The sequence below is a fragment of the Arachis stenosperma genome, chromosome 5 (assembly GCF_014773155.1).
Source record: "Arachis stenosperma cultivar V10309 chromosome 5, arast.V10309.gnm1.PFL2, whole genome shotgun sequence".
Classification (NCBI taxonomy): domain Eukaryota; kingdom Viridiplantae; phylum Streptophyta; class Magnoliopsida; order Fabales; family Fabaceae; genus Arachis; species Arachis stenosperma.
Genome location: NC_080381.1, coordinates 111,812,098 through 111,837,853, shown reverse-complemented (window position 1 = coordinate 111,837,853; position 25,756 = coordinate 111,812,098). Strand labels below are relative to the sequence as shown.

The following is a 25,756-nucleotide window of genomic DNA, read 5'->3' as shown; positions in this document are numbered from 1 at the left end:
AAGGGATTAGTGGTAAAATAATGATTGAGTAACGGAACATATTAATATACGATGCGATGAAAAATTCAAAAAATGGTAAGCATGTGTGTCTAAATTGGGCGCCAAACAAACTCTTTTTAACTGACTCTCTCTCTCTCGCAACGAAATCTTCGCCATTCTCTCCGACATTAACACTTCATTCATCCATTTCCTCTTTCATTTCCACTCATTCCAAATAAAAGAACACACAGAACCAAATATATATACTAATTAATTAATTAATTTAATTGAGTAAGATCAAGCTTATTATAAATTAACGTCCCAACCTCACCCTCTTCGTTTTTCTGGGAAAACGGATTAACGAACAGAGTTATTTTCCCTCAAACGAGAAAAAGAGAGAGAAGCGGGGACGGGATTCGACTCTGTAACTTCAACGCGGATTCTTTCTGGTTCGTGTCGAATCCCCAATTCAGCCGCATTCTCTCTCTCTCCCTCCCATTCAATTCAATTCAATTCAATTTTATTCATTCATTCATTCATTCGTTATTATTATTATTATTTTATTTTTGTTTGCTTCATTGCTTTTTACCCCTTATTCGTTGAGGTTCTTCGTCTTCTTCAATTACGGTGAGAAAACGGAGATTCCATTGCGGAAAACACGGAAATTGTAGCTACTAGCCTCTGAAACAGAGAGAGAGAATGATGGAAGAAGAGTTTGAGGAGTTCGAGGAGATCGAGGTCGAATACGCGTGCCTAGAAGAGGATGAAATCGATCCCGTTTACGAGTTTGATGCTCCTCAATTCTGCGATTTCTTACGTCCCGAGACGCTTTTTGATGATGCTGAAGCAGAGCAGTGGTTCGAAACCGCTCAGAGCCATGAACCTTCACGTAAGGATTTCATTGAATATGATCCTTTTTTGTGAATCGTGATGTTTTTGTTTCGTAGATTTTTTCTATTTTCATTGCAAATTGTATGTTTCAGAAAGAAAATTTTGAATATAATAGAAATTTTTCGTTGTTTTGTAGCATTTTTGCTGAAGTTTAAATGGAGAAACCCCTGTGCAGATGTTTCAAAAGCTCCAGCCAATAATGGCAAAGGTACAGTTCTTTTCCCCTCTTTTGTTTTTTGCAATTTCACAATTTACCGGATTTTCATGCAATCCATAAACGTGGTTGAAATTGGCACACTGAATCTGGAAAATTATTTTCTTTTATTGCATATAGATTGGTAATTGATAATTTCTGATTCTTGATCAACATCAAGAATATCTTAATGAGCAATGCTAGGGGGCCAGCAACATTTGTGATTGGTAGCCATCAACTAGCCATCAATGATGATTTGATAATGTGAGATTTCATCCAATGACTCACCTTTTTCTGCTGGTTACATGCTGGCCAAAATGCAATAAAATTGCTGGGCCCCTAGACTTTTCCTATCTTAATTGTTCTCTTTTTCTTTTCCCATAAGTGTTTAGCATTTGGTTTTGCGATTGCAATTGTAACTGAATACATGCTTGTTTTCAGAAACAAGGCCTACCAGCAGCAATTCAAGTGGATCATCGAAATCGAAAGTTTCATCTTTCATGAAGCCAACAGCAAGTAATTTGGCCAAGCAGAAGAATGTTACTGAAGTTACATGCAATCAATCTTGCAGGTCCATCAGTTATATCTTACTATATGATTATTACTATGTCTATTTTTGTTTTCTTTCCTGCGTTGTAAGATTGTGGTTAACTTGTCTTCCTTTTTTCACCTTTAATTCTTAGTCTTTTTTCCCTTAAACTAAGCAGGATTAAGAGTCAGGATTCTTCTCCAAATGATAGCCTATTATCCAAGAGACAGAAGCTTGAAGCCGGTTACATAAAAAAGGTATCTAAGTTTATCTGAATATTTGGTGCCTAGTTATTTATATATCCTTCCAATTTCAAATAACTTGATGTTTAAAAATTATATGTACCATGTCTCCTAACAAAATCAGAACATTGATGTTGCCTTTAGTTTCAGGTTTGCATTTCTCTCAAATATGGTTTTCAATGTTCATCAATTTTAAAAAAATAAATAAATAATCAAAAAATTAGATTTCCTTGTTTCTTAAAATGCTAGAACAATAGCATGCAAATAATTTCAGTGGACTATTTTCGGCTGAACTGCTAGATTGAGCAAGTTTCTGTCATAAAAAAATATAGAAAATAAAAAAGTCCACATTATTGTTGTTGATGTTAGACTTAATTATTTATTATTGCAACAGGCTGCTCATCTGAAACATCAAGCACTTTTTGCACATAAGAAAACCGAGGTAACCAGTTTTTCATCATGTATAATATTCGGTTGTGCAATACTTAACAGTTCAGTATACAAGATCAATTTATGTGTGATTTTGAACTGTGGTGCAGAAAGATCCTTCTGGAGTGAGTGCAGCTTCTAGACCGAAAGCAACTATTCCTAAAGAACCAGTTCTGGAAACAGCCGTGAGGGCACAAAGACACAAGTATACCAACTACTACTACTACTACTACACTCAGATTATAGTATCCAATGGTTTCGAAATACATGCTGAATTGTTGGGTGATGTGGCTTTTTAATAGGCAAATAACTGATGCTGAATCCCGTGAAAATACAAAATCGTCACTTATAGCACGTCCCTTGAATAAAAAGGTAGGTACCTTCAGTTTATACTTCTTGAATAAATCACAAGTGCTTAATCATAGTCAATTTGCGTATATAGCTGTTTTGTCAATTATAATTTTTTTGGACATACCAGATTTTGCAGGCTCCAGCACAATCCGTACAAAATAAGAAAACACAGCGAGCAAAAGAAGCTAATGTAATATTTTCTTTTGAAAAATGCTGTTGTATGCTTTCCGATTCATTATTTTTAATTAAATGCAATGAAGGAACTCATAATTGTTCCAAATTTTACTTTCTTCCCGAAACATCACAGTAGGTAATACAACAAACTGCCAGCAATGCTAGTCCCCTAGAAATATGCTTTAGTAATTGTAGCCTTTGAACTATCTGCTTCTGCTTCTACTTCACTAAAGTAGGATGAATTAGTTAGTATGTTCAAGCAACTCTTTTTGCCCAACAAATAAGGTTAATGGCTTCTCTATTGTAGGGTGAGGGAGTTTTGAATAGAAGTTCTAACACCAATACAAGGGAACACCGAAGGTATAAACATTTAGAATTGCATGGTAGAATATTAGTATTACAATTACAGATACGATATGCGGCTAATTCATGCATTATCTTTGCATATAAGTGAGCAATTATAATCTGTTATCTGGTTATATTACTCTTCTAGGACAAACCCTAGCGATGGCTCAAGGCAGGAGAAATGTGGAATGACTAACAAACCCAAAGGAAAGCCTGAGGATGCGGTTTGTAAAACTGATTTTAGAATAGGTTCAATTTTTCATGTTTTATTTGTTAGTAAAATAAATTGATTGATTATAACTGGGTGTGGTGCTTTTATTAGCAACGATCGAACAAAGGTGAAAGAGGTGTCTTCCGAAGTATCAAAGTATATCCACTGGTAATGTACTAATCTTATGCTTGTATTTGAGATGTGAATGAATCATTCTGCTTATGTTTCTTATTTGAATTCCTACCCCCTTTTTCTTTGTATTGTTTTTATAGGAACCAAATGACAAGAGACTTAATTATGAACCACCTATAGATTTACTTAGCAAGGTACTTACAAACTGTATTCCATTTCTCCAATGTTAATATGATCCATACTTTCATTGGTACATATTTAGCTAATATTTGAGTCTGATTTGCAGCTGTCCCTGGTTTCTGATGTGAAAAAACCTGCAAAACTGCCATCTAAGGTGCAGCCGATTTCCTAGGTTCAGCTATCTTAGCACTCATATAACAACTTAAGATTCTTTTGAGTGGGTAAAGGCATGGTGATTCCTATTGTTATATTGCAGGGCTTGAAGGAGAATAGACCTGGATCCTTGCACCAAGAATACGAGGTATGCAATTAGTTACCTGCTCAATTCTATACCTAGTCTTGATTTTAATAACAGTTTTGTTTATATGCAAGTCTCTTATTGTATCTTGACATTTAACTAGTACAAGAAACCGGCCAAAGAAGCAACCTGTGGAAAGCAGTATCGATGCGTCCTCATAACGCAGCAGGCCTATATGGTGGTAAGTAGAACCAAATTAAATCTAAACTTACTTTGCATTAGTTTGTTTTGTAGTTGCATCCTTTGGTAAGCTAGATACTATGTGAATTTCACAATAATCTTGTCTTTGACACAGGAACTCGGACATTAGATGAAAATGTGGTGTTGGTTCTCCTGATTGATGCTTAAATTCTCTTGAAACATTTGCTAAAGTTACAAAAATATATATCCCCTCTATGATGGAAACTTCAATTGTAAGTAATATTGGAAGAACAATTCCAATGGGGCCCTTATTTGTTAACCAGTAGTAATTAACAAAGGATAGTATTACTACTGGATGAGATTGTTTAGAGAGGGATAGACTTCCATGATGTATTGCAGCCTAATACATGCAATGCATTGTAATACAATGAGATCATATTGAAATTTTTGTAACTTGTCCATTTCTTTTTTAATAGTTAAATTTATGTATAAAGAAACTTGAAAAGCCAAAACAAAAAACAAGACACATAAAAGGGTAATGTGGTACATTTTGGCACATACAATACTCAAGTCTCTAACCATCTAAATTAAAATGTAAAGTGTAATAGTGGAAAAGTCTAAAATAATGTGAAATAGATGGTGGATATTACTTGTTAATAGTCAACAGGGTTGGGCATATAACAATATAGACACAAAAATGGTGGTGTATGTGGCATGTGAGAGTATGGAGACAATTAAAATGACAACATTTTGCCTACGATTTTGTAATATATGGCCTACAAATTGGATGCCGTATGGTTGAAGATAACCACCCCCCCCCCCCCCAAAAAAAAAAAAAACAAACTAGGTCGATTGATACGTTCACATCAATGATACTTTTTACAGTTATAACAGTTGATAATGTGTCAATTTGATAAGCAGTTGATACTTTTGCTCCTTCTAATACCAAAGAAACAGTTGATAATATGTGTCAATTTGTATTTGTCACCGAATAAAAAAGATTAGTTAACGTTTGGGTGCGGAGTGTAGAGCGAACATAGACAGAATGTCTTGATTTTATGTTTACTTTGCACTATTATAAGCAGTGTGTTTGTAATACTAATATCTAATATGAGCACAAATGAACAATATAACAGAAAATAGTTAGCATCACAACTTACATGAGTTATGTAAAACTGTAATTGTCAAAGTATAGGAACCACAAATTCAGAATGGAAGTTAATTATGTTGCAGTTAGTTAAACGGCATGCAAGGAACTGGTATACAAGTACAAATTAAGTACAATATTTTTCATATTATTTGTTGTTTATTAGAGTCTTAATTGAGTGTCATTTCATAGAAATTCTTGACTTCTTTTTCCAACGTGCTGCAGCATTCCATTTTTACACTTTAAAAAAAAGCACTGGAAAAGTAAAAATCTTATGTCATCAAAGGTATTAGAACACCAAACACTTTCGACACCTGTATAAAAATACGATTGTTATTAATCAATTGTATATTTAGATTGTTTTTCAGTTAACCAAAAAAAAAAACAAATACATGTTGATTGTTAATAAAATATTAGTATAAAAATAATGTCTATAATAAAGGGTGTATGCATAGTTGGATTGTTTTACAAGACCCTAATGACCAAAACCCTAGCTAAACTACAGCACCAATAATTTGAAATAATGGTCGGTAACTATTAACCAAGATCTTCATTCGGGTCTTACATGTTACAGAACAACCTTCAAACAGAAAAAAGTTACAGGCTGAATTCTTTTCTAAACAATTTGTTGAATCATTTCAGCTGCAGCAATTCATGGCAGCAAATATAGGCTAACCAGGGTATGATGTAAGCAGATCAGTGTAAGCAACAAACAAGACTGGCCTGTGATTACCTATATACATCTTCCTCAAAGAATACAAAATTTATATTCCTATGTACATCAAATCTTCTTCCACTGTGTTTTAGTGGAAGTGAATATAATGGTTTGTCTGTGAAGCTTATCATATCATGGAGCTCTTGAGGGGTAACACATTGAAATCCTGATTTCATTAGTCACCAAAGAATAGATGCTTGCCTCCAATACATTATTTAAGGTCAATGAAAAAGAGATGAGCCACTAGTCACAACATTCTGTCTGTTTCGCTCATTGAAGCTTTTGCCTGTTAAGGGTTGAAAACGGATTATATTCGTTAGCAACACCAAGGTCTAAATATGTGTGTGTGTGTGTGAGAGAGAGAGAGAGAGAGACAGAGAGAGAGAAAACCTCGTTCGGTGTGGTATTTTCGGAGGGGAACCAGCGCATGAGAACACCGAGATTCATGACAAGAGGTATCAACTTAAAAAGTAGTGGGGTGGTAACCTGAAAGGCATTTTAACAATAAGTATAAACTTGTAAAAGGAAGATTAGTATGGAGCTTCTAGGTGCAAATGAAATTTACCAGACTGAAAGCCGTCGTTCCCAGAAGAAGAAGATACATTTTCCCCTGAAATATTGTAGTCAGTGGTCAGAGAGAGAGAGAGAGAGAGAGAGAGAGAGAGAGAGAGAGAGGACATTTATGAGAGGGGAAGAAAGCATAGGAGAGAGAGCGCAGACACCTCAACAAGATTGAGATTTGAAGCACGACTGAGGAGAACAAAAGCGAATTCTCCAATCTGAGCAAGCGAAATACCAACCTGCGTTGTCATTAAGACAGCTATTCAGTGTTCAGCATATCATGGTATTTAAGTAATTATAGTTAACCAATAGAGGATATGGAAGTTGACAATGTTAACTTACAAGAAATGATGTTCTAATGCTATATCCAAATGCCTTTGTAACTATTGCAACAACGGCTGTCTTAACGACTATAACCAGAATAACAGATGCCAGCAAGATATCAACATGGTTCCAAAGAAATTGCACATGTATAAGCATTCCGATACTCGAGAGAAAAAGAGCTGCAAATAGGTTTCGAATTGGTTCCACCTATATATAATATGAAAGCATAATCAGACAACTGCAATGAACTTCACAATTAGAAAAAGTAAATAAACACGAGAATGATACCTGGTCCAAAGTATGTTGAGCAAAATCTGTTGTAGAAACCATCACACCAGCCATAAATGAACCCAGCTCAAGACTAAGGCCGAGCTTATCACTGCACTGGAAAGATATTAAATAAAGTTAACAAAATGCACAGCATCATAACTAATTGTTTAATCCACCAAACTGCATATAACACAGATGTAGACAAGGCCATTAGGCTTTGAATTGTTTTGGAAAAGCAATATGGAATGGCACATAACTAAAGGAAAACTTAGTATACGGTTTTCTTACCCATGCAGAGAGTAAGCAGAAAGCAACAGCAGCTAGCTGATAAAGTTCATTTGTCTGGAAAGGAAAGGAAGCTCATGAAAATTGCTATCGGAGGCAAGAAAGTGGAAGTAAAACTCTGAAACAAATATGAATTACCCTTACCTGAGATGAGAGCTGCATCATCAGTTTAAGAAAGCGAGGAACAAATGACCAAGACACGACAGAAGTAGCAGTAAGATACAAGGACAGCATTAGCATCCTGAAGTTATAAACAAAAAACAATTAGATATATTCAATAATATAAATGATCATATCCACCCCCCCCCCCCCCCCCCCCCCCACACACACACACACACAAAACAAACAAAACCCCTAAAAAGAGGGCCTGAAAACCATTATGAACCCTATATCTCACTAAAACTTGTGACGTAGAATTTTGCAAGATACATCAACATTTCAGTGTTTCCTCAAGTTCACAAGTAAAATTTTCTGCTCGATACAGTTTTCCCACAAATTACAGTTGTTACACTGGTGTCATTTATCCACTTTAGAAGATAGTGTTAAATATATGTTAGAGTTGGTATATTAAAGTTTATTTGGATGAGAACTTGTATGGAAAAAATTGTGCCCTTAAGTTTAGGCCTTCAAGAACTCTCGAAAGTGGAAACTAGTACAGAAATATAGCAGCATTATTAGAGTCAATTAGCTTGCATTAACTGATTAACAGAACAAATAGTTCTTGATCATTAATCAGAAAGGCGTTTTATGAAATGATACAAAGGAACCAGAGAAAGGATTGCATACGAAGAGACTTACAGTTTTCCCATTGAAATAAATCCTTGTAGAAGACCACTGCTGCCACCCAAAACTGGAAGCAGGGCAAATAGTAAACCCACAGTGCAATCCTGGATATACACATGTTGAACAAGGACCAATAAACAGACAAGTCAATCCTTAGACATTACTTTATGAAAATCTAACAAGTTACCATTTAACATCAACAAGAAAGATACCTGAAAAATAAGAGTCCCAATGGTAACTTGAACATGAAGAGCATTATTAGTATTCCGATCCACCAAAAACTTTATGACCTGGTTAAAAGTGAAAGTAAATGTGTCATATCAGAATTCACAAAGCACCAGGTTTTTCTTTTTTGTAAAAGAAAGGGGATATATACAGTGTTTTTTTGTTTGGAGAAACAGGGAAAACATACCACTGCTGTGGATGACATGGAGAGAAATGAGCCAACGAAAACACCTTCAGACAATTTGGCTCCAAATATCTGCAAATCAAGTGGAAAATGATGTTCAGAACCCATCTCTACTCAACCATAAATCCTTAATTCTATTGAAGACCATAACATATACACTCAGCACCATACCTTGGAAAGAATGCCACAAAGAACCATGAAAATAGCAATTTGAAGAAGACCTCCTAAAACAGCAACAGGTCCAACAGCTTTTAACTGCATGGATACAAATTTCAGAACAGCTGCTCTTTAGAAAATGAAAATTTATCAATATTTTGCAACCCCTAATTGATAGCCTTTGGCAAGGATAACAATATTTCCATTTTAATCTTTAAAATCACGAGTTGAGTTGAGATAACCTAGGGTCAAAATATGTGAAATACTATCAATAAGACATGAATAGCAAACCTTTGCCAAGGAAAACTCCAGACCCAATGCAAAGAGAAGAAATACAACCCCAAATTGTGCAACAGTTTCAACCTATATAAAATGTGAGGAGAAAAGGTTTATCCAGTGCAAAACGATTGACAAAAAATTACAGGACACAGCTTGCTTCAGCAAAAATGATAGTGAGTTGTTGAGAACAACATACCTGTACCATTTCACTAATGAATTTCAAACCTCCTGGTCCAATAAGGGAGCCAGCAAGAAGGTAGCCCACAATAACCTAAAGAAAAGCAGATGAAATCCAATACTCAACATAACTTATTGCAGAAGACCACTAAAAAAAAACCACTTATTGTCAACGAAATTGCATAAAAGTCACAAAATGCCACAATGAGTAATAGTAACAGTTACAAACCGGTTGTCCCAAACAGGAAAAGATAATTCCACCAATGGCTGCAGAAACTATGAGAACCACTAAATCCGATATTAGCCTGCATGAATGAACAACAATCACACATCATGATAGAAAATAAATAGGAAAGCCAGATAAAAGGATTTCAAAAATTACAAAAAAAAAAAAAAAAAGATAGGTATGAGAACATAATATGTTCAACTTATCATCATCAATAAGGGTATCACAAATAAGGAAACAAAAAGGAAATATAATTTCTGGAAATCTGCTAGCCTCTGAAATCCAATGCATATCCATTGATAATAGAAATTACTAGGATTCACTGAAAGGTAACCACAGTTTAAAATAATAAAGTCATAGTAGATATCAACCTCAAATCCACTTGAAGCACGGGATATTTGGATTTCTTGTTTGACATCACAAAGACATTGTCCTGCCATGAAGTGGCATAAATATGTAAGCAGGAAACACAAAACAAAATAGTTATCAGAACAATGAAGAGCAATCATTGAGGCTTCACATGATACTATAGTGCACCTTTTATGCATCCGGAAAAAAAATTGTGCACCTTTTTGTCAATCAAGGTTGTCACGTCTTCAGAATCTTCATTCTCGAGGGAGAATACATCTTGAAGCTGAAATGGTCTTGTGGAACTGCAAAAAATAATCATTAAAAGATGATGAGAGAATTACTGGGTAAATGAAGGATATAACACGTAGCTATCTATTGTAAGTTGTAACAGGGGAAAAAAGACCATACTTTCCCTCATGTGTATCATTTTTCTTCGTTTTATCATGAGTAATTTTAGCTACAGTCTCCAACACAGCCTACAAAACAAGACCAGATCGTAAAAAATGATACTTATATAAAGAAAATAACTTTGGAATAATCCTAATAGAAAGAGCAGCTCAAGCAGAAATTAAACTATGAAAATAATCCAAGAGCAAGAAGTAGTAGTTATCGGCAAAAGTCTCAAATATTTGAGGGCTTCATCAAGACAAAAATAGGAGAAATCAGAAACATCAACGGTGGAGTTATGCATGCATATAATATAATAGAGGAATAGAAAATACCCTAAATAGAATGAAAGACATCATCTTAACATTTATAAATAGCATGAGAAGTCCATCACTCCTTAATCAAAGTGATGAATTTTCATACAACCGATTGAACGTTTGAGAATTTAAAAGAGAAAATAGAGATGCCCAATGCAGGTTCATTTCTGTTCTATAATATTATTTGATGTTGACAAGGATATATTTTGGCATCTTTTTATACATAAAGAAACAACATTTTTGTTGGCAGCTTACAAAATCCACTTTAACATAACTATTAAAGACCACAGTATCAGATCTACCTGTTGATCAGCTACACTGCTATTGAAGCTGCTCTTATCATTTCCTGTCAAAGATGGAAAAGAAGTATGAGAATACCATCACTGGTGGCTTCACAAACTTGGGGCAATACTATTCTGGTTCAAACTTCGCAATTTATCATGATCCATCAGATGTACACACTATTACAACGTTAATGCAACCTAAAGAGCTCAAAGATTTAGCACCTCACCAGGAATCCACTAAAACTGAGCAAAGAACAGCTAAATTCATCAACACACTCCTATCTCCACTGCACATGCTTAGCTCTTTTTCCAACTCCAATGCACTAAAAACTACCAAGGAGCTTCTCAAGCTTACCACATTTTCTTCTATGCAAAATTCCAAAGACACCCTCTTCCAACAATGCATCATTTACTATTTGCAAATTCAGCTGATTCCACAAGCAGCTGTTTTCAATATTTCAGAACCCAAAACCCAACGACCAACACCAAAACACTAGCAAAGTTGCAAACTTTAACTACCCCATCAAGCTAATTTCTCGGAAGACAAACCGAAAGAAAAACTTTAAATGCAAAATCAGAGAAACAAGAAATAAGATAAAAACCTTCAGGTTGTTCATTCTCAGAGAACTCCTTCTCGAGAACGCGATCAAACATCTTGGCAATGGTTCCATCGTTGGATTCAGGGGCAGAAGAGTTGGGCATGTTCCCGTAGAACCTCTCCCTTGTTTCCTTGTCGGATCTGACTGGCGAACAAACCCTAGCACAGATCGCGAGAAGGAGAACGCAACACCACAACCCAAAAATCCCCCATTTCTTGGGGGCAAAAATCACCATCTCCTTCGTCGTTACTGCGAGCTGCGAAAGCTTCGAGCTTTGCGGTTTTCCCGGGAATTTCGATTACAAAGAAAAAAGAGTGAGAAGTGAATAGAGAAGGAAAATGGGGAAATCGGGAAATTGAAATGAGAATGCCGAGAGAAAATGGTATTGAAAGTTTCTTTCTTTGTTGTTCTTCTTCGGAGTTGAGAGAGATGGTGGTTTCTTCAAGTTAGTTGCATTCCCATTATTATTTTCTTTTTTCTTTTTTGGAATTTTTATGTATTTTAATTTGTTTGAGTTTAGAGGGACTTTTCTGTAATTTGGGAAGCATTTTCGTGTGTAACTAATTAATGTTCACTAATTCTACATTGGACTATCTAATTATCTGTCACTATCATATGTAATAATTCCACACATAATAAATTAAAAAAATTATTAAATGGATAGTTAAAAATTACAAAGTAAAAATAATTGGAAATGAAATTAGTTTGACAGAATAATTCAATTCCTTTGATCGGTATTCTCTTCACTCTCTCATAATTTTGATTTTATGTTTGTGTTCATGAACCTAAAATTTTGGCCTAGATTTAAATATTTAACAAAATTAACTAGAATTTTTAGTTTGTTTAATTATATAAACATCAACGAGCTAAGCCTCAGAGTGGTCCCTGAAGTTACACTCGTGCTTCAAAGTAGTCCCTAAAATTATTAATTACCCAAATTGGTACCTGAAGTTAGACGCCGGGACTCAGTGTTGTCCTTCCGGCACATTTCCTCCAGGTGGCGTCATCGGAAAGCTGATGTGGCTAATTTGGTGACACGCGGGTAAGGCTAAAACGACATAGTTTTGTTGGTGGCGCGTAAATGGCCGAATACGACGTCGTTTCACTCCAAAAGTTGGTTTTGAAGACTCCCCCATCAAACGTTAACGTAACGCATTGTCTTCCCTCCCTCAAAATACAACACAAACCCCTCCTCCCCTGTACTCGTCAATGGCGGTGGTTGGATTGTGGTAACTGTTGCGATTTCTGTGGAGCACGACTGCTATATAGGATCAGATATCATCATCTACCTCAAACGAAGACTGTATCGAAGGCCAGTCTCTCTGAAAAAGGTAAGGAAAAAAGGAAAAATATAATGTGATATAAGGAATGCTCTGTTTTTTGTTAAGGTTGTTAGTTTAATCTCTTCAGTAGTTAGAAATGATTTTTTGGAGTGTTATCTGTGGGTATGCATGTTTGTGTTTCGCAATATTTAGCTAGGGTTTGATCGCAACTAGTTTTCAGAGTGGTTAAGCTAATGAAAGTGTTGACTGTATGAGGGCTGTTTGTCATGGGGAAATGCTATTTCTTATCTATTATGCTTTGCTGCATTTACAGTTAATGTGGTTTCCAACTTGTTAATATGGTTGAAGATGATGAGGTTGATCATGAAATTTTGTTTCTAAATTGCAGATGGGAGATCCTTGGATTACCATCATATTTCACCATGGAGGCTTATTCGTCACAGAGCGTGATGGAACTGTGAATTACAGTGGTGGACAGATTTTTGAGTTGCCGAGAGTTGACGTAGACACTGTGGATGTATTTTTTATCCGAGACTACTATAAGACACTTGGGTATGACAATGTGACTCACTGTTGGTGGCTGGTGCCTAATAGGCCATTGCAAAGAGGGCTTAGAGCTTTGACACATGACAAAGAGCTCATGGAGATGTGTTATGCTGCTCAGACCAACAAGGGAGTTGTCCATGTGTATTATGAACATGGGGTCTCTGAACCTGTGTTTGATGAGAAAACAGGACTAGCATCATCCAAAGGCAAGGAGTTGATAGTGCTACCAGACCCTATTCCACATACATACCCCAGCATCAATGTGACAGCCAATACAATTTTCACCACATCACCACCGATTCCAACCTCAGAACCAATGAACACCACAATTTCTACTCCAACAACAATCCCCCCAACTATGCCTACTGGTAAAGGTATTTCAGGACCAAAGCATAAGAGTCACACTACTGCAACTTCTGTTAGTTATTCCAAATCACCACCCAAAGAAATGGTAGCACCCACAGCTGCTGTTCCCAGTGTTAAGCCCACCCCACCACAAAAAATTATGGCCAAACCCACAGTTGCCACTACTTCTAAGCCCAACCCACGACCAAAAAGAATGGGCCAGTCCACTGCTGCTCCAAAGTCAACGGGCCAGCCCACTTCAAAACCTGTAACAAGATCAACATCACAAAAATCAAGGAGGTCTGATATACCAAAGAAAGGCCCTCAGAAAGTAAAGAATGCAGCATTACATGCTAGGAGGCCTTTAACAAGATCAGCTGCAACTGGAAATTTTGGAAGAGCATCTGTTAAGGGAAAGGATCCTGAGACTGTGTTTGTTAGCTTGTCTAGTGAGGAAGAATCTTACTCCCATGACAGTTATGATAGTGTAGAGGACGAACCGTATAGGCCTGCTGCTGATGATGTCTCTAGTGTGGAAGAAGACGTGGTTGGGAAGAGATCAACTGGAAAGAAGAGTGATGCTAAAAAGAGGACTACAACAGATAATAAAGAAGTTAATGAAAAGAGTTCAGTTATGCTTGAGGATGATGGGATTGTGTGTGCAGAGTCAGGGTCTGAAGATGATGAATTCTTCTTTGGGCCGATTCCGAAGGTTGGTGAAACGGGAGCATATTATGATGCTCAAGATGGAGCTTATGATGAATCTGATGGTGGAGAGTCTTGGCACTCTGAGGAAATGAAGACTCCACCGAACTCTGAGGATGAGTTAGATGAGGTTGAGTCAGATGAGGTGTTTCCGGTATTTAGGGAAGGAGGAAGGTTTGGTGAGCTTAAACTAAAGGTTGGGATGAAATTTAATTCTAAGATGGAATTCAAGGAAGCTGTTCGTGAGTACTGTATCCAGGAGGGAAGGCGGATCTAGTGGAAGAAGAATGACAATTTAAGAATGAGGGCTGTTTGTAAGGGAGAGGAGTGTGGCTGGGTAGTATATGCTTCCATGGACAGTGAGGGTAACTGCTGGCAGATCAAGACATTTATGGATGATCACACTTGTCCTAGAGAGACTAAGAACAGGCTAGCTAATAGGAAGTGGCTGGGTTGCAAACTGGTTAGGAAATTAAGGAAATATCCCAACCTTAGACATTGTGAAGCTGCCCAGTACTTTAAGAGCAAGTGCGACTTGGACCTCAACAAGTCTTCACTGACAAGGGCTCTAGGGGATGCTAGGGCCATAGTTTATGGAGATGCTGCTGCCCAGTATGGTATGGTTAGGGATTACGGGTTGACATTACTGAAAACTAATCCTGGCTCCACTGTGAGTATTGGTGTTACACCTCATCCCAATCCTGATGAAGATCCAACCTTTGATAGGATGTACATTTGCCTTGATGGGTGTAAAAGAGGGTTCAAGGCTGGCTGCAGACCACTTATAGGGTTGGATGGAACATTTCTAAAAACAAAACATGGTGGTCAAATCCTCTCTGCAATTGGTCAAGACGCAAACAATCACATTTATGTGATTGCTTATGCAATAGTGTCCATTGAAAACACGGAGAATTGGCGATGGTTTCTGGAATTGCTGCACCAAGACTTGGGTGACTACAAGCAACATGGTTGGTGTTTTATTTCAGACATGCAAAAGGTATGCATATCTATTGCTAGTTATCCTAAGTAACAGTTGTGATTTTTAGATATACCTGCTGCTGATTAGTGAATAATAGTAGTATAAATTGAATAATTGTTGTGTAAATTAAATAATTGTTGAATTGAATATCTGCTGGTTTATAAACACAATTCTGTTTACTTGGATTGAGTAATTGTTGTATGCTGCATAGTTGATGGTTGCATTATAGGAGGTAGTATCTGTGTACTCAACTAAGCTAAGGTCCAAGTTGTGTAAATTAAATAATTGTTGAATTGAATATCTGCTGGTTTATGAACACAAATCTCTTTACTTAGATTGAGTAATTGTTGTATGCTGCATAGTTGATGGTTGCATTATAGGGGGTACTATCTGTGTACTCAGCTAAGCTAAGGTCCAAGTTGTGTAAATTAAATAATTGTTAAATTGAATATCTGCTGATTTATGAACACAAATCTCTTTACTTAGATTGAGTAATTGTTATATGCTGCATAGTTGATGGTTGCATTATAGGGGGTAGTATCTGTGTAATCAGCTCACCCAAGGACCACGTTGATGTCACTTACACAACTTTAGGGACCACTCTGAGTTCATTAAAATAACATTAGGGACCTTTTTGAGGCTCGATTTGAAACTTTGTGACTGGCTTGTTGAATTTGCAGGGTCTAATTCATGCAGTTCAGGATGTGTTCCCAAATGTCCATCACAGATTCTGTGTATGGCATTTATGGAGGAACTTCAACAAACAGTGGAAGGATAATCAGCTTAGAGGTTTGCTTTGGGAGTGTGCACGGTCTACGACTCAAGAGGGATTTGTGGAAGGGATGAAAAAATTGGAAAGGCTAAATAAGGATGCTTGGAGTTATCTATGCAAATGGCCAAAGAATTCATGGAGCAGGGCATTCTTCAGCATTGCACCAAAAATGGACAATATCTGCAATAATGCATGTGAGGTTTTCAACTCACGGATCAAGGACCCTAGAGCCAAGCCTATTATCACACTGTTGGAGGAGGTCAGGATGTACATCATGAGATCTATAGCCAGGAACAAGGTGAAGTTGAGGAACAATGACGGGATTTTACCTCCAATACAGAGAAGTAGGTTGGAAAAGATAAGAAAGGAATCAAAAAAATGGGTTCCCATGTGGTCTGGTGATGCAGATTACGAAATATTTGAAGTTCATGGGTGGCCTACAAATATGGCTGTGGACTTAGGCAAGAGATCATGCACCTGTGGTTTTTGGCAACTAAGTGGTATGAATTTTTTATGCACATTTTTTAATTTTTTTATTTTCGATTTGCAGTTCAAATTATGTTTATGTATGGCTGTGATGTTCTATGTAGGGATGCCATGTGTGCATGCATGTGCCGCTTTGGCCCGGGCTGGTAGAAGGCCAGATGAATTCTGTCATAGCTGGTTGACCATGGAAGCATACAACAACACCTATGGCTTCCATATAAATCCAATTCCTGGCCAGGCACTGTGGGAGAAATCACCTTATAATATACCTCAAGCACCAAAGTTCAAGAAGAAGCCAGGGCCAATCAAGAAGAAAAGAAGAAAGGATGCTGATGAGGAGCCAAGTAAAGGCAAGAAGCAGAAGACCTCAATGAAAAGAGTTCATAAAAAAGGACATTGTCGCTATTGTGGTGAATCTGGTCACACAAAGAGGAACTGTCATAAGAGGGCCGTTGATGAAGAATCAGCTGCTGTGGCGGCGGCTGCTGTTGCTGCTAATTCTGATGCTAATGGAGGTGAGGTCAATAATTCTGCTCTAACTGCTGCTGTAAATGGTGGTGATGCCCCAGTTGTGTCACAGGATCAAGTTGAGATTCAGCTTGATCTTAGTTAGCCTATTATGTCAGAAACTGATGACTCGCAACAGGTGGGTAATATTATTTACCCATATATATACATGTATTGTGGTCATACATTAATTTTTCTTAGTCACATTAAATTTTTGGTGTTTCATACATAGGTGCAACAACCTCCTGTTCGGCCATCGAAACTGCCTCCTAAGAGAAAGTTATCCACACCCAGTGCTACCACCCAACCATCCAGCACCCCATCTGCAAGCACTCCATCTCTTCCATCTGCAAGTACTCCATCTGCAACTACTCCATCTGCAAGCACTCTCCCAACAAGCAGTCAGCCTGCAAGCACTAAAACAGCAACGAATCTACCAGCAATGCGATTTGTGCCTAATCCGGGATTCAAGCCACCCAGAACCAAGAATTAGTGACTTAGTTTTTTATATTTAGGGACAGTATGGTGTCTTTATTTCTCTGTTTTGCTGAAGTAATGTACTGTGTATGCTTTCTTGCTTACAATTCCAGTGTTGGAGATTGAAAACTTATGACACTTATGTTTTGAAAACTCCATTATAGTTGGTGACTATTGTTCTGGCTTTATAATGCCTTATTTTGGATGTAATCACTACCATATGAAATATGAATTATGACTTTCTTGAAGAGGTCTGTGACAAAATTTTGGTTTTATTTTGCACTCTCATATGCAATTAAGATGCTTTCCAAACACTATAAACTCCTATTATTCTGCTCCAATATATGCAAGCACACTAGTCTCAATCACTTTAATTTTCATTTCTTTCAAACAAACTGACAGGTACAACTACAGCAACAACATGCATAATTCATGTGTTTCTTCCCAGATACAATTGGCCAAACTGCCTATCTAACTTTAAGACAAGAATGGCTACTGTAACCAGCAGCATAAATAGAAACACCAAAACTCCACCCACTTTTAAAACCCTAACTTCAGACCTAATCTTCCAAGTTTCCAAGCAAACTTCATCTTCCACTCTTCATTGTCAATTGAAGGGCTTGCTCTACCATCACATGTGATCACATCTTCTTCAAGGATTTTATCAATCCACATAAACAAACCACACCACTTCTTGCCTACAGTCTGCACCAAGGTAAAAGAATCAACCAAATTTATATCCAAAATTACAGCAAACAACAACAACAACAACCACTTACATTGTAGTTTGGGCAACCCACGAAGGGTCTCCCTGGATTAGAATCCGTCATTGACCATCGCAGCACTGGTCTCAAATCGCATCTGCACCATTCTGGCAAACGCGAATCCCTGTTCCTATTCATTCTTCTCATGATGCTTCCAAATGATCGTGGGTTGTTCGAGCTTCCAGCAGCATTGCTCGCGCTAGCCATTGTCGTCTGGGTATCAAGATGCTGCAGAGAAACCAACGGAAGAGACCAGAAGAGAAGAGAAGGGCACTTGAGGTTGATCTTCAGATTTGGGAATTAGGGATTTTAAACTTCGAATTAGGGACCAAATTGGGTCAATAAAATTCGTTCTTCCACCTCAGCTAGCCGTTATGATTGCCCGCGTGTCACCAAATTAGCCACATCAGCTTTCCGATGACGCCACCTGGAGGAAATGTGCCGGAAGGACAACACTGAGTCCCGGCGTCTAACTTCAGGTACCAATTTGGGTAATTAATAATTTTAGGGACTACTTTGAAGCACGAGTGTAACTTCAGGGACCACTCTGAGGCTTAGCTCAAACATCAACTGATTAACATTTATTAAAACACCTGTATATTAGTATATTTGAAAACTTTTTTATATATAAAAAGTTATGGGCTAATTAACTAAAATTTTAATTAGTTTACTATTACTTTTTTTTGGAATAACTTTTCATCAATTGGTTGCTTCATAATTTTTAGAGTAAAGGACATTTTCGTCTTGATGTTTTTTTTTTTCGCGGACATTTTCGTTTTTAAGAAATGGAAAATACATTCAAATCATCCACCCAAAAAACGTAGACATTTCAATTCTTTCGTCGAATTCAGGCATTTGGACGGGACAGAAAAGTCTGATCTGGCAGAGGTGGCGCTGAGGTGACCGTAACGGAGGCCAGGTGACATGGAGCATTTCGTAACAGGACATATAAGTCTTTGGAGACAATATGACGCGATTTTTGTAACCTCCCCCAATCCTGTTTCGAATTTCTCTGCCTTTTCTTCTTCCTTCGTCCTTTTTCCCTTCCATTCTTCTTCCTTGCCCCTGCCTCCATCACCGCCGCACAGCGGCGCCTCCGTCAGCCACCATCAACGCCAACGACCCCTTCCTTCCTCTCTTTTCGCGTCTTCTTCCCTTTCTCACTCCCTTATTCCCATTAGTTTCTCTCTCTTCTCACCCTCCTTCCACCCACCGTTCGTCCGCGACAACCTTCTCGGCGACCCACTGCCGCCGCCTCTCTACTGGCGCACCACCGTCGCTACTAGGGCCCAACCATCATTTCCCCTCTCTCTCTCTCTCGTTACCACCCCTGTGCTTCCCAGGTCTTCTTTCTCTCTGTTTAATTCACTCTGTTATTGCAATTAGTTAATTAATATTGTTTAGTTAGTTTTGTTTAGCTAATTTCAATTTGGTTAGATTAGAGAATCTAGCGTGGATAGTGGATTAGGTCTTGCTTGCTTAATGCTGCTCTCTGTGCAATCACTATTTATAGTTCATTGTATTTAATTTGTTCAATTGTTCTTGAGTTGTTAGGATTAGGGTTGGTTAATGGAAATTGCTGAGACTGATGTTTTACACTGCTGCTGTGTAAATTTTCATTGCCTGTTTTGGTTAACAATGAACTCTTATGTGCTCATTTTGTTGTCTGATGCCACATCTCTGTTTTAAAATGAGCTAATTCCTTTGATTCAATGATGCACTTTTGTTAGGTTTCATGTAGCTTACTTTTGATATAATTGTTGAACTCGATGAGAATTGCTGCTTGAATCTGGTGCTTTTGTTCTCTGTGTTGTATTTCAAGACATTGTGATGTACTTATGTTGATTGTGCTACTTGGTTTTCACTATGCTTGATTATGGCTCATGTTACTTGTTTTTGTTCTTGCTTAGTGATGTTGAGTTCTTAATGCATATTGAACTCCAATTTTGATTCAGTGAGACTTGATTATTTGATCTACACTCTCTACCTATAATTGACTGTTGAATTCATTGTTTGTTGCTGCCGAATTTCAGAGAAGTTTTGTTTGCTGCATTGGGAAGGGGATGTTGTGATGTTGCTAATTGTCATACTAAATATTTCAACTACACATATGACCCTTACGGCTTGACTTGGTCCACTCCCTTCACCTGTTGCAATTTTTCTATAATTTGAGAATTCTTCTGTAGGTTATGTTTACACAATTTGAATAGATTAGGGTTTAATTGAACACAGTTGACAAAAACAATTAAGCCTTATTCCAGTGGATTAGGCAATGCTATAGCATTCTATTAAAATAGAACATAGTTGAATGGCACAAAAGTTTGTGCTGGACGTTTTGTCCTTTGGTCAGCATAGTTGAATGCAATCCTTAAAGACAAAAATTTTAAACAGGCTCTTTCCTTCAAGAATGAAATAGTTTCATCTACTTTCAAATCCCTCTCCTTGTACAATGCTTTTCTGTTGAAAGAACCCCTCAACCTTTTCATGACAACCACCAAATTTATATACAAGTATCATTGTATTTTCATGCAATTCCAACAAGATCGTGGCTTCCCTCCACATGTTAAGCTCACACCTCATGCTTTATACCTATACAAAGAAGAAATGGATATCCACAAATGTCTCATTAACCGATTACCCTGATTATTTTGATGTTTGTAGCATCGAAGATCCATTATCCGGAAAGGTTGTCATGATTAGGAAGCATCCATTAATGGGTATGAGATTGAGGATCGCTCACAGGGCCAACAGCTACTCAAAAGAGAGGAAGGAGGAAGTCGCTGGCATTGATGGTGGCTGACGGAGGCGCCGCTGTGCGGCGGTGATGGAGGCAAGGGCCAAGGAAGAAGAATGGAAGGAAATAAGGACGAAGGAAGAACAAAAGGCAGAGAAATTCGATACAGGATTGGGGGAGGTTACAAAAACGGTGTCGTTTTCGTTTCCAGGGACTTATATGTCCTGTTACGAAATGCTCCAGGCCACCTGGCCTCCGTTACGGCCACCTCAGCGCCACCTCTGCCAGTTCATTCTTTTCCGTCCAGTGCAAACGACTGAATTCAACGGAAGGACATATATGTCCACGTTTTTGAGGAGTCAGGGGCTTTAATGCATTTTCCATTCTTTGAAGACGAAAATGTCTGCAAAAAAAAAGGTCAGAGATAAAAATGTCTTTTACTCTAATTTTTATTAGGGGTATTAATAGATATAATTTTTCTATTAATGAAAGAAGCAAAATCTCAAAATTTATTCATGACTCTCCAAAGATCAAAATGATGCCATGTCCAAAACGTCACTTTTCTTAATGTAGTATGTATGACCATTACGAAATATTTAATTCAACAAAGTAGTTCACGGACTTGTTCAACGTATAATTATATATGAATGCTATATGTTTTTATTTTTATTTTTTTTCCACAAAAATATGTTTCAAAATTTTGAACTCGGGTCTTTATTTATCCCGAAAAGAAGGATATTTGTTAATAATAACCCTTTCCTTAGCTGTTTGGAAATTGGAATTATATACTTCTTTTTGTGTTTTTAATAGGTAAGGTATTATTTTCTCCCTTCATTAATTTAGTTTGGTAGTTTTCCTTTCTCAATTGCCAACTAACGTAGGGTTTAGTAGGAAGTTGGAAAAGTATGCTTTTTGTTTGCATATATATTCATATTCTACTCTATTGTCATTGTGGTGGTTGCGTCTCTTTTCTCTTCCGTTTTTTCCCTCACTTTTGGACTAATTTTCAATTTTGATATCCTTTTGCTTTCAAAAGAAAGGAAGGTATAGATCTACTAATATTTGACACCCTTTATCTTTGTAATATTCTAAGAAAATCATGTTACAACTTAATGTCACAGAACTTAGCATCACACACTAAAATTAACTAGTGTAAACTGTGCTTCCCATTATCAAGTCAACTATATTTAATTTTTCATTTATTTCATTGTTTCTAATCTTACGAAATTTGCATGTTTTGTGCATCAATAAATTAGAAGAAACTAGTACAATAGCGATTAAATAAAAGTAAAGGGAATATAAAATAAAATTTAATTTTGATATATTTTTACACATGCATCTAATTCTATAATGCTACATCAATAAAAATAACTACCTTTTACATTTACGCAGAACAGATATGATTGCACAACTATGCTAAACATTTTACATTGTAAGTGCATCAAAATTAAACTTCCTAAAATATATATTACCAAGTTTCATTTAAGACACTAATAATCCTACGATGATGAATATAGTCCAAAGTTTTGACAAGGCATCTCTTTCAGTTTCCTTTGAGGTTATCATGATTGTCAAACTTTTCACGTTGTTGCTTTCTTTCGAGCGAGGACTAAGATGTTCAAAACTAGAAATACTTCCACCCCGTATAAGATTTGTCACATCGTTTTTGTTGATAACTACATACTGCATTGAATATATTACTTGACAGACAATGATAAATATATATAACTTGATATGATCATGCTTTTTTGCATACCCATCAACATTAAAGTCCTTTCCTTCTAACTGCAAGGCTTGATAAATAGATAATCATTGTTAAGCTTCAAATTTTCTTTGAAAAACACCAACATCTAGTTGAGTAGTCACCTAACCATTCATAATTATTGCTTGCACCCCAAGATTCAAAAGTAAAAACTTTGGTGGAACTTTCATGAATCAAACTTGGCATTTCAATGTTAGAAATAACATGGCTTCAACAGTATCATCAAAGAAAGTCTTGCTACCAAAAAGAGTCATGTTAACTTTTCATCAATCTGAATTATGCAAAATATGGTGTCATGTAATCACACATGTAAAAACTAAGGAATGGTAGTAACTAGAAAGACAGATCAACAAGTAACAGATCCATAACCTTCAATTGAGAATGATATAGCCCATCAACAACATAAAGAGAACAACAACAAAGCATCTCCCATACTGCTACAAAAACTCTTTATTGAGCCATCAAACTAACCGAATCTAAATTCGTCTTTTCTTTAGGAGTCGACAACCATTATGAGGCTTTCTAGTGGTATCTTCAATGTGAACAACCGGATTTCTACTTTTGTCCGCTCGAGAATCCAAAAAACCCTCCAACCAGCTCATTATTGCTTGCCTTTTTCTCCTGAAATGAGTAAATCCGTTCACTTTCATAACAACAGCTTTCAACCCCAAACCCCTTGCCCTTCGCCCGACAACCTCTGAAGTTGCCTCAGCAGCATACCTAGCAAGCTTCTGCCCTGATTTCATCTCTTTCACGGAACCAACGGAGCCGCTAAGCTTTATGTTCCCTTTAGAATCTGTTACGGTAACAAACGTGTTGTTCCGCAGCATCTTTATATGAACAAAATCGGCGTCTTTCTCAAATTGATTACTGTAAGCCTGAAGATGATCCTGGCCATCTTCATCTATAACCCCTCTCACGAAATCCATAGGCCTGGAACTCTTCTCAGTCTCAGTCCCACCATCATTCTCATTGCTTACATTTAGATTCTCCCTATCCCGCATAAAAAAAGGACGAGTACCCGAATCCCGGCCAAAACCCCTCCTATTCTGAGCATAACTGGCACCTCTTGAGTTTGAGTTCTCTCCATTCCGCATGAAAAAAGGAAGATTATCCGGTTGACGGTTGAAACTCCTCTCATTCCCAGCACCACTTCCACTCGTGTTCCACATCACCCTATCCCGGATGGCCTCCGGTAAAGTTTCATTCCCACCTCTCGAGTTTTCATTTAATCTATCCCGCATCGAAAAGGGACGATTAGGATCTGATTCACCAGTTGAAAATCCTCTAACATGCTCTGCAGCATTAAAATTTTGAATAAGACCCCATTACACTCATGACTAGTGACTAGCCTAAAAACTAAACCTTCACTTGCAAATTTTGAAACTGTGAAACTGATCCAAGACATCCATTTTCAATTTGCAACCATTTGAGCATTCCAATTCGACAATAACAAATAACAATTGAAACTTCACCTAAAAACACAATAACCATAACGTTTTCCACAAATCCATATCAAACAACTCGGGTTATAAACTTCCAAACACACAATTCACCAACCAACCAGAACACTCACCCTAAACCACTAATCAATAAGCAAAATTTCTAACCAATAAGATCGAAATGCCATAATCCATGGATGGGTTAAAAATTGAAAGCAAAAAAGAGAACCAGGAAATTACCGATGTGGTTTTGCAACGGTCCTGAGAAGAAGGCAGATATAACAGACCGTGAAGGTTTGGGTGCGAAGAGAGAAGATCCACGGACATGGCAAATTGGAAAGAGATAACGATACATGATCAAAGATTAGGGTTTTCAGAGTTTTTTCTTAGTTTTTCTTTCTAGCTAACTCACACTCAACCACAGCTCCATCTCACTGTGTTTTGGGTCGGGTCGGGTCCATACCCATTTTTTGTGATTCTTAGGCCCAACCATCTCATTTTGGGCTTTTTGAATAACTATCGTGTCCAAAAAGATAAAAATAAGTATAGTGTCCAATTTAAATAGTAGTACCTTTCGGGTGTGGGCCGGATTTGTCCGATTCTTACCATGTCCAAAAAATAAATAAATAAAAAATAGTAGTATATAGATTAAGAAATAATTAAAATTGATTTTTAATTTAAAACATTTTTAATGATTGAAAAAATTATTCTTATTAATTAATATAAAAAATATTTATTAATTTTATTTTTATACTCTACTTAATTTTTTTTACAAGAAAAAAAAGTAAAGTATAAAATACAAAAAATTAAAATTTTCTAATTATTTTAGATAAATACTTATTTGTACACCCAGAAATAAATTACTACTGCTAAGACACTTCATTTAAATATTTAACAATATTTAATGTCTAATGATTCAAGCCCATGTCAACTCTTTTTATGTTCTTGAAATTAGTGTTCTTCATCGAATTATGTAAATGATTCCCCTTCAAAGTTCAAACAAAATGACATTTTGTAGCACCCAAAAAATTCTTCTACTCCATTCATGAGTCTTGAGGCTTTTACCAATGCCAACTACCTCTACCTCTTTTAAGAAATGAACCCTCAGTGGCTCAGTCCAACTTGACAACCAAGTAAATAATCTTATATTTGAGTGATGAGTTTAATTTATGTTACAACTATATATATAGTGATGAGTTTATTTTATGAACCAAAATAATAACTTAAGTAAAAATATAGTAACTCTTGTGATGTAGTTTTTTTTCTTGTCAAATGATGGCATGTCCTTTTGTTATTTTTTAGGTGCAATCACGTTAAATATACACTAAAATCAGTAATAAAAATTAATTATTAATATAGAATATGTATGAAATATATAAAATATATATTTAAAATAAATTAAATTATATATATATTATATAAAAATATATAATAATTGATATTAATAATTAATTTTAGTGTATAAATAATATTTTTGTTCTTAATAAAATAAAGTGCTAAAATAGTAATATAATGTCGATAATGTCGATAGTATGGTTTTCAATGAGCATTAATAGGTATTAATAAGGGGCTATAATAATACACTACAC

General features: G+C 36.6%; 4 protein-coding genes across 5 annotated transcripts; 2 read left to right on the top strand and 2 right to left on the bottom strand.

Moving 5' to 3' along the window:
• The first annotated feature begins 165 nt into the window (after nt 1-165).
• LOC130982903 (uncharacterized) lies at nt 166-4,523 on the top strand. 2 transcript variants are annotated; one of them, XM_057907037.1, is made up of 17 exons: nt 166-428; nt 584-868; nt 1,007-1,078; nt 1,505-1,634; nt 1,771-1,849; nt 2,229-2,276; nt 2,374-2,468; nt 2,566-2,635; nt 2,742-2,804; nt 3,096-3,148; nt 3,282-3,357; nt 3,456-3,512; nt 3,617-3,670; nt 3,763-3,810; nt 3,913-3,957; nt 4,058-4,135; nt 4,250-4,523. In XM_057907037.1, exons 2-17 carry the CDS (start codon nt 679-681, stop codon nt 4,262-4,264), a joined length of 1,173 nt encoding a protein of 390 aa, XP_057763020.1. In that variant the 5' UTR covers nt 166-428; nt 584-678; the 3' UTR covers nt 4,265-4,523. The 2 variants fall into 2 exon arrangements, with proteins under 2 accessions (XP_057763020.1, XP_057763019.1); XM_057907036.1 differs by having other exon boundaries at nt 166-868.
• Nucleotides 4,524-5,655: 1,132 nt separating this feature from the next.
• LOC130979012 (K(+) efflux antiporter 5) lies at nt 5,656-11,846 on the bottom strand. Its single transcript, XM_057902353.1, has 20 exons — nt 11,369-11,846; nt 10,785-10,828; nt 10,187-10,254; nt 9,996-10,080; nt 9,799-9,860; nt 9,431-9,506; nt 9,221-9,295; nt 9,037-9,108; nt 8,761-8,844; nt 8,593-8,661; nt 8,393-8,470; nt 8,196-8,284; nt 7,542-7,638; nt 7,401-7,454; nt 7,131-7,226; nt 6,861-7,049; nt 6,680-6,757; nt 6,523-6,567; nt 6,348-6,443; nt 5,656-6,243 (listed from the first exon to the last, which is right to left on the bottom strand). Exons 1-20 carry the CDS (start codon nt 11,598-11,600, stop codon nt 6,205-6,207), a joined length of 1,728 nt encoding a protein of 575 aa, XP_057758336.1. The 5' UTR covers nt 11,601-11,846; the 3' UTR covers nt 5,656-6,204.
• A 2,699-nt stretch (nt 11,847-14,545) lies between these two features.
• LOC130981066 (uncharacterized) lies at nt 14,546-17,094 on the top strand. Its single transcript, XM_057904702.1, has 3 exons — nt 14,546-15,241; nt 15,904-16,495; nt 16,586-17,094. The coding sequence occupies exons 1-3, from the start codon at nt 14,546-14,548 to the stop codon at nt 17,092-17,094; spliced, it is 1,797 nt and encodes a 598-aa protein (XP_057760685.1).
• A 5,884-nt stretch (nt 17,095-22,978) lies between these two features.
• On the bottom strand, nt 22,979-24,557 carry LOC130979310 (probable ribosomal protein S11, mitochondrial). The gene is made up of 2 exons (XM_057902720.1): nt 24,408-24,557; nt 22,979-24,022 (listed from the first exon to the last, which is right to left on the bottom strand). The coding sequence occupies exons 1-2, from the start codon at nt 24,520-24,522 to the stop codon at nt 23,202-23,204; spliced, it is 936 nt and encodes a 311-aa protein (XP_057758703.1). The 5' UTR covers nt 24,523-24,557; the 3' UTR covers nt 22,979-23,201.
• Between the last annotated feature and the right edge of the window lie 1,199 nt (nt 24,558-25,756).